This window comes from Pan paniscus, chromosome 11 (genome assembly GCF_029289425.2).
Source record: "Pan paniscus chromosome 11, NHGRI_mPanPan1-v2.0_pri, whole genome shotgun sequence".
Classification (NCBI taxonomy): Eukaryota; Metazoa; Chordata; class Mammalia; order Primates; family Hominidae; genus Pan; species Pan paniscus.
Window position 1 is genome coordinate 33,703,681 of NC_073260.2, and position 13,820 is coordinate 33,717,500.

The window sequence follows — 13,820 nt, forward strand, 5'->3', positions numbered from 1 at the left end:
AGCAAACGCACCCTGGTGTAAAATCCAATAAAATACAACTACTGTCCCCTGATCGCATTGCTAAAAGAACTCAAAATGCTGTTTCAAGACTATATCCCCATTCTGCAGATAGAGAAACTACGCCAGGTAACTCTTGCTTGTACAGTGTCCGTCGTGACTGTGAAAAGGGGAACGCACTCGCTTCTCACATGCTAGGCAGGGTGTTAGGACACTGCGTGAAGGGGAATCCTGGTCTGGCTACAGGAGGCTTTTTGTTTCAGTGCTTGTACAACTTTCATAACTGCAGAGTAGTCCGCAACCATCTATTACTCCAAGAGACTGAGTCAGAAACCTGCTCTCTCCTCACGTGACTTTCAAACACTGCGAGCGAGTGGCGGTACCGCGAGGAGGCCGCCCAAGCCCTGGGCTGGCGCGGATATCTGTGGTTCCGAAACGCTGCGGCAGCTTCTGTCAGTCCTGGGACTTCTGCGGGCGGTTGGCAAGGTCGGCCCTGCTCGCCCAGGCTACGGCGTCGCGGACCCCAGGTCACGCCTCCTTTGAGGAGTACTAGAGCCTCCATCCTCCCCCGCGCTGTTTCCCCATCTGCACTCAGTAAGTCAGACCAACCGGCCCTTGGCGCCCCTCCAACTCTACCATCGAACTGTCTGGGCTAGCGGCCACTCAGCCGCCCACCCGACCCACCCCACTTAGACGGTCCTCGCCGTCAGGAGCACTCTGAGGGGTCCGGCCCGCGGCGCCCCGCACTCACCCGGCTGACGTTTCACCGCCATCACTGACACTAGATAGTGCGCGATGTCAAAAAAGGGAAACATGGACGTGCGGGAGAAGGCCAGAGCCAACTCGTCCCATGGAGAATCCATAACGACCACCGACCGCGGCAACCGAAGCAGCCGCGGCTACTGGTTCCCCGCGCGCGCGCGCGCGGTGAGGAGTAGGAGAGGGCACAGCCGCGGCCGCCCGCTCCTCCGCGCCGGCTCCAGCTCTGCGCGTGCGCCCTGGCGCCGAGGGGCGGGGCCGCGCTTCACGGGAGCCGCAGGCTCACCGGCGCTAGGCGGGTGGGCGGGGCGAGCGGGTTCCCGGCGGCTCCAGCCGGCTCTTGCCTGGGTTTTCCTAGTAAGGGTCCAGTGTCTTCTTGGTCCTGGGCGCAGTGCAGGACCTGGAGAGCGTGCAGATGAACAAAACACGGTCCTCAAGGGGAGAGGCTCAGAGTTGGATTTATTTCTGTAAATTGATGTCATTCACCTAACATTTATCGAGCAACCACAGTGCAAGTCACACTGTGACTTACTGGAGATATAAAAATAAAACAGTAATATCCTGTCCTCAAGAACTATGCGTTCCCTGAAAGAGATTTTTTTATAAAAAGAGAAAAAACGCACATAATGGTACAAAAGCAGGTACTGAGAAGTATAGCTGCCGTGCGAGAGCAGTTCCGAAACGAAGATTACAATTCTGGGAAGTGAGTAAAGTGACATGTGAGCTGGACTTTAAAAGTTAAGTGAGAAACACAAGCTAGGTGGGAGATGGACAGAGGTGTTTTGGGTTGACTACAAAGTGAGAAATGAGGTTGGGAAAAGTCCTCGAATGGCAGACAAAGCCAGGCAGTTTGGCTCCAGAGGTTAAATTCTTGATCAATCACTATGTTAAGCTCAGAGCCAGAATCTCTTCTCCTAATCACTACGCTAACTGGGTTGTTTGGTGGAAGGTGAGGGAGTAGAGGTGCAACCAAGCAACAAGATTAAGAATAGATTGATGAGAAGCGACTGACAACGGAAAATCAGAGGGTATTCACTGGTCCAAGCAAAAGGTAGTGGAGGCTGTGGCAGCAGAAATTGAGACCAATTGTGGGAAACATGGGTAGAAGCAGAATATCGTCAGTGAGTGTCAGTCTGTACAGGCGGGAAAGGAAGCATTTGTCAAATAAAATGAGGAACGGGTGAGTAGGAGGATTGTGGTTGCATTCTGATAAATAGGAAACAAGAAGGAATAGGTTTGGGTAAGAAAAAAAACTAGCTTGGCACACTTATTTGATGTGTGAACAGATTATGCTGGCACCAGGAAATTGGAGAAACGTGATTAGCTGCTAGGTAGGTGACAGCTTCACGGGTGTGTGCACTGCAAAAGGAGAATTTTTTTTTTATCTGAATATGTATTCATTAATTTTAATTCATTTAACAAAATGTTTTTTGCGTGCCTACTATGTAACCAGCATTTTGCTGGATGTCAGAAGTACTGCCCTAAACACTAAGTGTTTAAAACGTAGGAAAATTGTAGTAAATCTCTACACTTCATTACTTATCAAGAAAGAATAGACTTGTTCAAATACTTTTCACGTGTAGTTTTCTAAGCAAGCACTTCCCGTAGAGAAAAGTCTTTAGACCTGTAGACTTTCTAGCAAAACTAAAGGGAAAAAAACCACCTGTGAATATTTATACTTTCCTGTTTAAGTCTGTTCTTTCCATACTTTTTACACATTCGCTTATTTTTGGAATTTTAGTTTTGCGAATTTGGGCTCAGAGTTTGGATATTACTTTTTTTTTTCTTTTTTTTTTCTTTCTTTTTTTTTTTTTTTTTTTTTTTTGATACGTAATCTTGCTCTGTTGCCAGCCGAGTGCAGTGGCGCGATCTCGGCTCACTGCAACCCCCAACTCGCTGATTCAAGCGATTCTCCTGCCTCAGCCTCCCGAGTAGCTAGGATTAAAGGCACGTGCCACCACGTTTTTTTTGTATTTTTAGTAGAGACGGGGTTTCACCATGTTGGCCAGGATGGTTTGGAACTCCTGACCTCGTGATCCGCCCGCCTTGGCCTCCCAAAGTGCTGGGATTACAGGCGTGAGCCACTCACACCCAGCCTGGATATTATTTCTTTAAATATTTTACATTTTAACAGTCTTAAATTTTGCAAAATATATGGTTAGTCTTTGGACTTAAAAAAATACTTAATATGATGTAATCTTTAAGACACTACTGAATTGTGTGTCTATACCAGTATTATTCTGGGGTACCATTAAATCCATTATTAACCCCAATGAGGCAAAATGAATAACATCAGAGGTTTTTTTAAGAAAGTAAATCAAGCACTTTACTTCCTTAAACAGAATAATTCCAATAGAAAGGAATTAATTATCTCAGACTCTAAAGATAATTTGAAAATTGTTGCATTTCAAAACAGTAAGAATAAGCTTGGTCCTATCTGCCTAGAGCCTAAAGAAATTTCCTTATAAAGGTCTAGGGGAAATTAAATCCTAATCTCACAAAAAGACAAGTTCCATCTACATTTTAAATGTGCTCACCGTATTTGCTTCTGGTCAGTGGTTGAGTTATTTAGCCTATTAAAATGAGCATTGTAGGAGGAAATGGAGGATGGAAAGACCCCTTTCCTTCTTACCTTTAAATTACCATGCTATTGAACTTTTTAAAGTACCTTAGAGTCCACAATTAGGAAGTTTTATATTAAAGGGACCAATTGCATTTTAATTACCAATTACCTTTAAATTGGTAAGAAGGAAAGGCAAGATTTGGGAGAATTACATGTGAAGATACAAAGTTTTCCTGACTTTTGGAAGCAGTATACAAAATTACATAATTATTGGTGATAAAATGAATCCAATTTACAAAGTATAGCTTATTCATTAGGAAGCCAAACTGGTCTAATTGTATTAATATCCAAAAATGAGTTTTGTGGGGTGTTTTTTCGTTTTGTTTTGTTTGTTTGTTTGTTTGTTTGAGACTGAGTTTCGCTCTTGTTGCCCAGGCTGGAGTGCAGTGGCAAAGTCATGGCTCACTGCAACCTCTACCTCCCAGGTTCAAGCAATTCTCCTGCCTCAGCCTCCCGAGTAGCTGGGATTACAGGTGCCTGCCACCACACCCAGCTAATTTTTTGTATTTTTAGTAGAGACGGGTTTTTACCATGTTGGCCAGGCTAGCCAGGCTGGTCGAACTCCTGAACTCAGGTGATCCACGTGCTCAGCCTCCCAAAGTGCTGGGATTACTGCGTAAGCCACCGCGCCCAGCCTGAAGAAGAGTTTTGACTAAACCTGTTGAGGCACTTTTTAGTTCAAAAATATGTGAATCTGATTTTTATAAACCAGGTTTTGCAGCACCAGCATGATTAACATTTGGGGCTAAACAATTCTTTGTCATGGTGGACTGTGCTTGCATTGTATGATGTTTAGCAGCATCACTGGTACTAGATGCCAGGACCATGCACACACGCACACACACACACACTCCACTTGCAACAACCAAAAATGTCTTGGCTTTGCCAAATGTCTTCTGGGGCAGGGGCAGGGGTTGGGGGACACAAGATCACCCCTGGTTCAGAACTACTGCTATAAATGAATAAATGCTTTCTTCAACAATATATGCCTCTATTAATACAAACAATATGGTCATGTCACTAATGTTCCTTATCTCTTTAATTCTAGAATAATTGTATAACCCTTCTTAGTTTCAGTTTACACATCCATCTTCCTGGGTCAAACTGACAATATCCTGAAACCCAGTATCATACATGCAATCCTAGCTGTTTCTTCCCTGCAATACTGCTTTCTACCCACTAAGTGGCATGCCTTTCACTTTGGGAAATCTATAATAATAACTTTTTTTTTTATTAATACATCATACTTGCACATATTTATGAGGTACATGTGATAGTTTGATATGTGCACACAACGTGTTATAATCAAATCAAGGCATTTAGCCTATCCACCACCTCAAACATTTATCATTCCTTTGTGTTGGGAACATTTCAAATCATCTTTTTTGTTTTTCTCTTTTGAATCTTAAAGGTCTATCAATCAAATCACCTCGTCTAGCCATTTTGAAATAAACAATATACTATTGTTAACTATAGTCACCCTACCATGCTATTGAACTTTTTAAAGTACCTTAGAGTCCACGATTTGGAAGTTTCATATTAAAGGGACCAATTGCACTCCTAAACCTTAGTATCTTGGTCAGGCATTTTCATTCTAAAGTTGTTTTGATAAGCACTTGATAGCCACACTGTATCAAATGATAATGTATTAATATGTGACATTTAAGACAAAGTATATGTAATTTGAATTCAACCTTTTTTAATATTCAGGATTATCAAGGAGAATTAGCTAGAGAGCACCAATTGCCCTCAAAATACCCAGTGAATTCAATCAGTACAATTAGATGCCAGTGCATGAGATTTAAGTGCAACCAATTCAAGTATACACTCAACTCTTTAGACTCAGCATGTATCTAATAATAGTGCCTTTGATATTGTGTCTTGGAAAACCTGACATGGCTCACTTATTTATTGCACTGGAAACTAAAATCCTTTTCTATAATCGTCATTCATACCACTAATATAAACTAGTAAACTAAAAATGTTCTCCATGTATAACAAGTACAAACTTACCTGATTAAAAAACTGATGTTATTATGGGAATACCTCTAACTTTCTTCAGCGTAAGGACTGCTAAAACTGTAGTCACCCACCAGTGCCATAGCTGTCAGTTGTCTGTGGTCATCAACACTTAAGTTCACCATATTGCTCTTCAACATCTCTGTTAAAGAGTAACAGGTACCATTAAATCACAGAGTAAATGAATTTTGGAAGTTGAATGGACCCTTTAAAAAAAATAGTAACATGGAGTCCAAGTAATAGAAAACCGTTCTGTGCAGCTTAAGCAAAATGAGTAATTTGCTGAAAGTCTACTAGGGAATCTCATGAAAGCCAGGAAAAGTTGAGCAGTCAAGACCCAAGAAAAGCAAGAAGTAGAGCATTTCTGGGGCCAGCAGCAACAGGTAGGTGTGCACTTCTCTCAGTCACTGATGATACTCAATGCCAACATCTCTTAGCCTCTGGGTCCCCCTATTGAATATTGCCAGGAGAGAGACCCTGTCCTGGCCTGGGACAGCTGTACACTCCTGGTTAATCAGTTCTGATGGGAGGCTGGGTCACGTGGTTCAGATCTGACGCATCCCTACATATCAGAGGAAATTTCCTGAAGAAGGAGGGAGCAGCTGGGTGCAGTGGTTCACACCTGTACTCCCAGGACTTTGAGAGGCCAAGGCAGGAGGATCGCTTGAGCCCAGGAGTATGAGACCACCCTGAGCAACATAGTGAGACACTGTCTCAAAAAAAATAAAGAGAAAGGAGGGAGCTCGGCAGACATCCCAAGAGATGTCTAGTATAATCATTTCCTTTAACCTGTTTATTTTATTTATTTATTTATTTATTTATTTATTTATTTATTTATTTTTTGAGAGTGAGTCTTGCTCTGTTGCCCAGGCTGAAGTGCAGTGGCGCAATCTCAGCTCACTGTAACCTCTGCCTCCCAGGTTCAAGCGATTCCATCCTCCTGAGCAGCTGGGATTACAGGCACCTGCCATCACGCCTGGCTAATTTTTGTATTTTTAGTAGAGATGGGGTTTCACCATGTTGTCCAGGCTGGTCTCCAACTCCTGACCTCAAGTGATCTGCCTGCCTCAGCCTCCCAAAGCACTAGGATTACAGGCGTGAGCCACAGCGCTCGGCCAACCCATTTATTTTAAAGTAGGAAACTAAGTGCTAGAGAGGTCACCATGGGCAGTGACAGACCAAAATTTGTTACTATTCTGTTACAATCAGTCTTCCCTATGTATTCCTACTAGGTTTTCTCCTGTCCAGCAGAACCCAAATACTTCTTTTGAAGTTTTCCTTTACAGAGAGATTCAGCATCCCTACAGCAATGAAAAGGCCACCCACCAGATAAGGGCCAGGAAGACCAATTAGTAATCATTAGTAACCCCATCCCATTCTTTGACATTATCTCAGCAGATCCCATTGCTTTGTTGTCATTTAAGATTTCTTTTTCTTTTTCTTTTTCTTTTTTTTTTTTTTAAGACAGAGTCTCGCTCTGTTGCCCTGGCTGGAGTACAGTGGTGGGATCTTGGCTCACTGCAACCTCCACCTCCCAGGTTCAAGTGATTCTCTTGCCTCAGCCTCCCAAATAGCTGGTATTATAGGTGCCTGCCGCCATTCTCAGCTAACTTAAGATATTTTTTAAATAAAATAAAAAGTCCAGTCCAGTTAAAACATCCATCTTACATGCAATATAGAACTTCTTTCCTCCCATTTGCTCAGGACTGCCTGTCTCAGAGACTTTGATGGGGCAATGGGCATGGTGGAGTCCTCCAACCTTTCTTCATCTTCTGCTCCTTTCATCTGCTATGTCTTCTAGGGTTAGGGCAGTGAGGAGGGAAATTAGAGAAAAGGAACAGAAGACTTTCTAATTGACAAATGTTGGTCACAGTTTTTGTTTTTTGGTTTCTTTGTCTTGGTTTGCTTTTGGCTATTGATATTCTTCTCTATGGCAGGCTGTCAATGCAGACTCGTTCATGGGGTTTATTTGTGGGTTCCCCAGTGATGCCATGGAGCTCACATAGTAAGATCTCCTAACCTCTACAGTTATGGCAGACACCATTGGTTGAATAACCCAGCACACATATTCAACTCTGTGTATCTGGTTAAAACATTAGGTATAGTTTGTTCAGCCTCTCAGCAAGGTGTGAACTTGTGTTAGGATATTGGCAAATAAAACTTCAGGGGACCTAGGTTGACATGCTTCTGAAAACAAAGTAAGGAAAAACAAAGTTGAAGGACTGACACTGTCCAGCCTCAAGATTTACTATAAAGCTACAGTGATAATCAAGACGTACGATATTGGTGAAAAAATAGAAAAATAGATCAATGAAAATATGTGGCTTCTCTGATAAAAGGGACTATGCCCTTGACATTGGCCCTTCTCCTTGTCTTTCTGCCTAGAGCTAGAGCAGCCATGTTGTGACCATGAGAGAAAATAGCAGATCATCGAAGTTATCAACTATCCTTCTCAGACTTCCTGTTATGTGAAAAAATAATTTCTTTTCTGCTTAAATAGAGTCTGAATTGGCTTGGGGGAAGTTAGCACCTCTTTCTTCACAGGGAGAGGAGTAGGAAAGCAAAGCCTCTAGCCCTCTGAATTCCCTTCCATGAATTTCCCTTCAAATTCTTGACCTCTTGGATTGTTGAAAGTGAAGTTCACTGGGCCAGCTGTTATATTTTATTAAGTCCTGCATAGACAGGGCTTAATTGTCTTTTCAGAATGTAGAAGTAACATCTTTTGTCTTAGGGGATCTAATGGAATTTCACGATAAATTAGCATCTTGTTATACTAGATGACAGGCAAAGGAAGGAGATTAGAAAATGGGGTGGATGACGCCAGGTGTGGTAGTTGATACTTACAATCCCAGCACTTTGGGAGGCCAAGGTGGGAGGATTTCTTGAGGCTAGAAGTTTGAGACCAGCCTGGGCAACATAGTGAGACCCCATCTCTACAAAATTTTTAAAAAATAGCCACGAGTGGTGAGGTGCACCTGGTCCCAGCTACTCGGGAGGCTTAGGTGGAAGGATCACTTGAGCCCAGGAGTTTGAGGCTACAGTAAGATATGATCGTACCACAGCACACCAGCCTGGGCAGCAGAGCAAGACCCTGTCACAAAAAAGAATAAGATGGATGGGTGAGGTTTGAAAGAAAATGCACATGGCTGTGGCTGGGAACCCACAAAGTGTCAGTTATCTGTATAGATGGGTTGATCAAACCGAAACGCTAGCAATGAGAACACATGTACTTGATATATGGGCAAATAAAAAGAATCGTACCTAGGGATTTATAAAAGTGTCCAAATACCAGAGCATGCGTGGTCAGGAGGGTCCATAGACACAGAGAGGGAAAATGCAGTTGCAGGTGGATTAACAATCACCAAGCGAAATTATTCCAACGTAAGCTGTTTCCATGCGACAATTGACAATAAATACAGACTTCCTTGGTTGAGTCCAAACTTGTCTAGCTTTCATACAGAATGGGTCTACATCACATATATTTTCAGGACTATTGTTAAAAGATAATGGTCAATTAGTGGAATCGTATATGTATGGATAGAATATATAGTCCAAGGAATGTTTCAATCACTGTATGTGCCTTAAATAACTATAAATAATGTAAGATATAAAATCTGTAAAATGTAAAAATCTACTAGTATTCTATTTTTTATCCATGAAGCTGGATATTCTTATAGTTTTGCATACAAAAATTGGTAATGCTTCCTCAATCCAAAAAAAGCTAAGGAGAATATTTTTACTATTAATAACAGCAGAGCTTTTCACAGGCATTATGATTATCTAAGAAGGGGATAATATCCCCCAGTAATTTAACCTTGGAAAGAATTTTTTCCCTGCAAGTAGTTCATAAAACTGGAAATCCATCTTGGAGAACCCCATGTAAAACCTTTCCGATCTCTGCTGTTTCAATTGGACTATCGGGTTATTTACAGTGTTTATTCACTCGGTAAATATGTATCCCATCTTTCAGATAGGAACCATCCGATTATGATAGCAAAGGCTTTCTTCCACTTCTTTTCTTTTTTCTTTTTATTTTACCTTAAGTTCTGGAATACATGTGCAGAACATGCAGGTTTGTTACATAGGCATACATGTGCCATGGTGGTTTGCTGCACCTATCAACCCACCATCCAGGTTTTAAGCCCCGCTTGCATTAGGTATTTGTCCTAATGCTCTCTCCCTCCCCTAGCCCCCGACCCCCGACAGGCCCTGGTGTGTGATGTTCCCCTCCCTGTGTCTATGTGTTCTCATTGTTCAACTCCCACTTATGAGTGAGAACATGCAGTGTTTGGTTTTCTGTTCCTGTGTTAGTTTGCTGAGAATGATGGCTTCCAGCTTCATCCATGTCCCTGCAAAGGACATGAACTCATTCTTTTTTATGGCTGCATCTTCCACCTCTTTAGCTACTTTTCTGTTAGGCTTAACTAGCCACTAGCAGCATATCAAATTACATCCTTGACTACATCTTGAGTTCATTTGAGAAATAGTCTCATCTTGGGAGGCAGTGTAGTATGGTGGTAGCATAAAACATGCAGGCCTGAAAGTCAGACACTCCACTCATTGTGTAACCTCATAGAAAATAGTTGCTAGGCCGGGCGTGGTGGCTGGCCGGGCACAGTGGCTCACGCCTGTAATCCCAGCACTTTGGGAGGCCGAGGCGGGAGGATCACAAGGTCAAGAGATCAAGACCATCCTGGCCAAAAAGGTGACACCCCGTCTCTACTAAAAATACAAAAATTAGCTGGGCGTGGTGGCACGTGCCTATAATACCAACTACTTGGGAGGCTGAGGCAGGAGAATCGCTTGAACCCGGGAGGCAGAGGTTGCAGTGAGCTGAGATCACACCACTGCAGTCTAGCCTGGCAACAGAACGAGACTCCATCTCAAAAAAACAAAACAAAACAAAACAAAAAAAAAGAGTTGCTAAATCTCTATAAGCCTGTGTCTTCGTCTTTCACATAAGAATAACAGTACTTACTTCACAGTGTTATTTTCAAAATTAAGAGATCAGGTACATAAATTGCTTTCACAAGTGCCTGCCACAAGGTAAATGCTTGATAAACCTTAACTATTACTCTTATTCTAGACTATCCAGATCTCCAGATCTCTTAGTAGGAATTTGGAAGTTCCTTTCCTACTGCTTTCTTAACTGCTAATATTGTATAGATTATACTGATTTTAGAGGCTCAGTGATTAAGTCTGCAGGTGATGAGGCTAGACATCCTCAGTCAAAGCCTGGCCCTGCCAGCTGCTAGTTGAAGTATTTTAGGCAAGTTTCTTTGTACCTGTTTTCTCATTCCTAGGATGACAAAAATAAAAATCTGGACTTCATGGGTTTTTTTGTAAATATTAAATATATCGACACATGTAAAAAACAGTGCCCAGCGCACAGAAATCCCTCGATAAAGGTTGGTTATTATTATTCAAAATTTATTTTCCAAAGATTGTAATGACTTTTTGAATAATTTTCTCTTGTCATGAATAGAATTTAATTTGGACCTAATTTCATAAAAATTACCAACTGCATAAAAGCAGTCAAATTTGTGTTCTAGTGTATTGACCTGTTTTACCTAATTGAAATGATGAACAGAATTATCAGTGTGCAATAAAAAAGGATGCTTAGGTTACAGACTTCAGGAAGTTAAGAAAAATTGTAACATTCCAAGAAAAAAGTTTGGGATTTTTTTCTTTTTTTCTCCCTTTTGGTTTGTGTTTTGTTTTTTAGTTTTATATCCTTTTTTTAGTGTTATATATGTATAATAACATATGCCCAAGTAGAAATAACAGTAATGCTTCCTTTAATACACAAAGATGATGTTATTGCTTTGACTAAAGCCATGTTCTTGAGCTTTTCTAGTTCTGTTTTCACATCCTCCCAGCTACAAGTCCTCTATATTGAAATATACTCGTTCATTTTGGAAAAGTCTTCAATAGGGCCTCTCTGGTCCTCTAAATTCACCTAAGCTTGAGATGCCAAAATAAAAAAAGTGTTAGCCAGGACATAGTCTAAATAAAGGCTGGGAATGTTCCCTACTAGACTGAGGTTAGGACAACTGGGCTGACAGCTGCTGCAAATCCATAATCAGAAGAGAAGCTGAAGATAAAATTAGATAAAAGGAGATTGAGACTGGCTAATTAGACTGGGTGGTTGGCAAGTTTGGTCAGTCAGATCATAGTTCAGACTAAGAAATCCAACCTAAGGATAGATGAGGTGTAGTCAGCTGGCATCAATGTTACCAGAGCAAAAAGGTTAGGTGAGAAAAATTCAATGAAGCAAGAAGACACGTCAGGGACAGTGTGGATGACCAGCCATATAAAACTACTGATGCCAGCACTGGCAGAGGCCAAACAAGGATTTCTCCCAGGCAGGTGAAGAGTTGCACCAAAAAAGATTTGCCATCCAAAAGACACCTTCTCACAAAAAGCCCTAATCAGAGAAGAAAAAATTGATAAATAAGATTACATTAACATTGAAAACTTCCAGTTACCAAAAGACACTTTAAGAGAGTAAAAAGGGGCCTGGCACGGTGGCTCCCTCCTGTAATTCCAGCACTTTGGGAGGCCGAGACAGGTGGATCCCTTGAGCCCAGGAGTTCGAGACCAGCCTAAGCAACATGGCAAATCCTGGTCTCTACAAAAAATAAAAAAAATTAGCCAGGCACAGTGGTGCTTGCCTGTAATCCCAGCTACTGGGAAAGCTGAGGTGGGAGGATCGCTTGAGCCCAGGCTGTCAAAGTTGCAGTGAGCCGAGATCACGCCACTGTACTCCAGTCTGGGTGACAGAGTGAGACCGTATCTCAAAAAAAAAAAAAAAAAAAGTAAAAAGGCAAGAAAAGAAGATACTTGTTATATGCACACACACATACCCAAACACACACATATATATTTCCAACAATAGACTCTCACCAGAAACTTTAAAGAACTTGTATAAGTCAATAAATGAAAGACAACTAATTTTTTAAGAAAGCTCAATACAAAAATAGTCAAAAGCCTTTACAGGTAATTCAGGAAAGAGGATATCTAATAATCAGTAAACTTCTGAAGAGACGCTTGATTTCAATAGTCATCACGGAAATACTAATGAAAATGTTAAATAAACTACAGTAAGATATGCTTATCAAAATGGCTAAAATGAAAAAAAAAGAGGTAATAACCAAGTGCTGGTGAGGATGCTAGGCAACTTGAACTCTCTCACACTGTTGGTGAGAATATAAATTGGTACAACCACTTTGGAAAACTAGTGATATATGCTAATAGTGAACATATACATGTCCTCGGACCCAGCAATTCCACTTCTAAAGGGGGCATATGTTCACCAAAAACATCTACACAAGTGTTCATAGCAGCAATGCTTATAATAGCCCCAACCCAAATGTTCATTAAAAGTAGTACAAATGAGTAAATCTTGGTATAGACTTGCAATATATACACAATATTCTATACAGCAATTAGAATGAATAAAATAATGCTACCTGCATCAAAATCAATAAATCGGACAAACATGGTATTAAAAGAAGCCAGAGACTTAAAAAAATACGTTCTGCATGATTCCATTTATATAGAGTTCGAAAACAGGCAAAACCAATTTATGAAATTAGAAGTCCAGATCATGTTTGCTGTTGGACGCAGGAAGGGAGTTCTGGAGTTTGGGTTCTGTTTTATGGGCTTGGGGTGTTCACTTTGTGAAAATTCATAGAGCTGCATTTTTATGGTTTGTGTACGTTTCTGTATGTATTTCATACTTCAAAAAATTTCAATAGGCCTGGCTGGTGGCTCATGCCTGTAATCCCAGCACTCTGGGAGGCAGAGGCAGGCAGATCACATGAGGCCAGGAGTTCGGGACCAGCCTGGGCAATATAGCAAAACCCTGTATCTACTAAAAATACAAAAAATTAGCTGGGTGTGGTGGCACACACCTGTAATCCCAGCTACTCGGGAGGCTGAGGTGGGAGAATCGTCTGAGCCCAGGAGGTTGAGGCTGCAGTGAGCACAGATCGTGCCACTGCACTCCATCCTGGGCGACAGAGTGAGACAGTCTAAAAAAAAAAAAAAAAAAAAAATTCAATAAAGTGGGTAAAATGTAAAATGACATCTTCTAACAAACATGCAAGGCAACTTGGGACCTAGTAAGCAGTCTGGCTCTGTTTAGGTTTTCTGTCTCTCCAGAGAGGCCTGGGAGTAGCATGGTGAACTAAGTGATAAGAGCCTATCCTATCTTATCCTATCCTTACTCACTTAAGTGTTTGTCAGAGGCATTGCTGTGTCATCAGCTCAGTCAGAGGTTCCTTCTGGAACCCTGAGTCATAACAGCTAAATTGTATACATTTTCCTTAATCCCATGCTTCCCTGAAGTCTGTTTCTCAAAGAATTACTTCCAGAGCAGATGAAGTTAATAACTCCAGGTTAATCATCCAAGATCATC

General features: G+C 41.5%; 1 protein-coding gene across 1 annotated transcript in view; it reads right to left on the reverse strand.

Moving 5' to 3' along the window:
- The window catches only part of TMEM38B (transmembrane protein 38B), an 84,294-nt gene extending 83,246 nt beyond the window's left edge, over positions 1-1,048 (reverse strand). The window contains exon 1 of the mRNA XM_008963289.5: positions 749-1,048. Within this exon, the coding sequence (XP_008961537.2) occupies positions 749-860 (112 nt within the window). The 5' untranslated portion in view covers positions 861-1,048. The remainder of the gene's footprint in view (positions 1-748) is intronic.
- Positions 1,049-13,820: the final 12,772 nt, after the last annotated feature.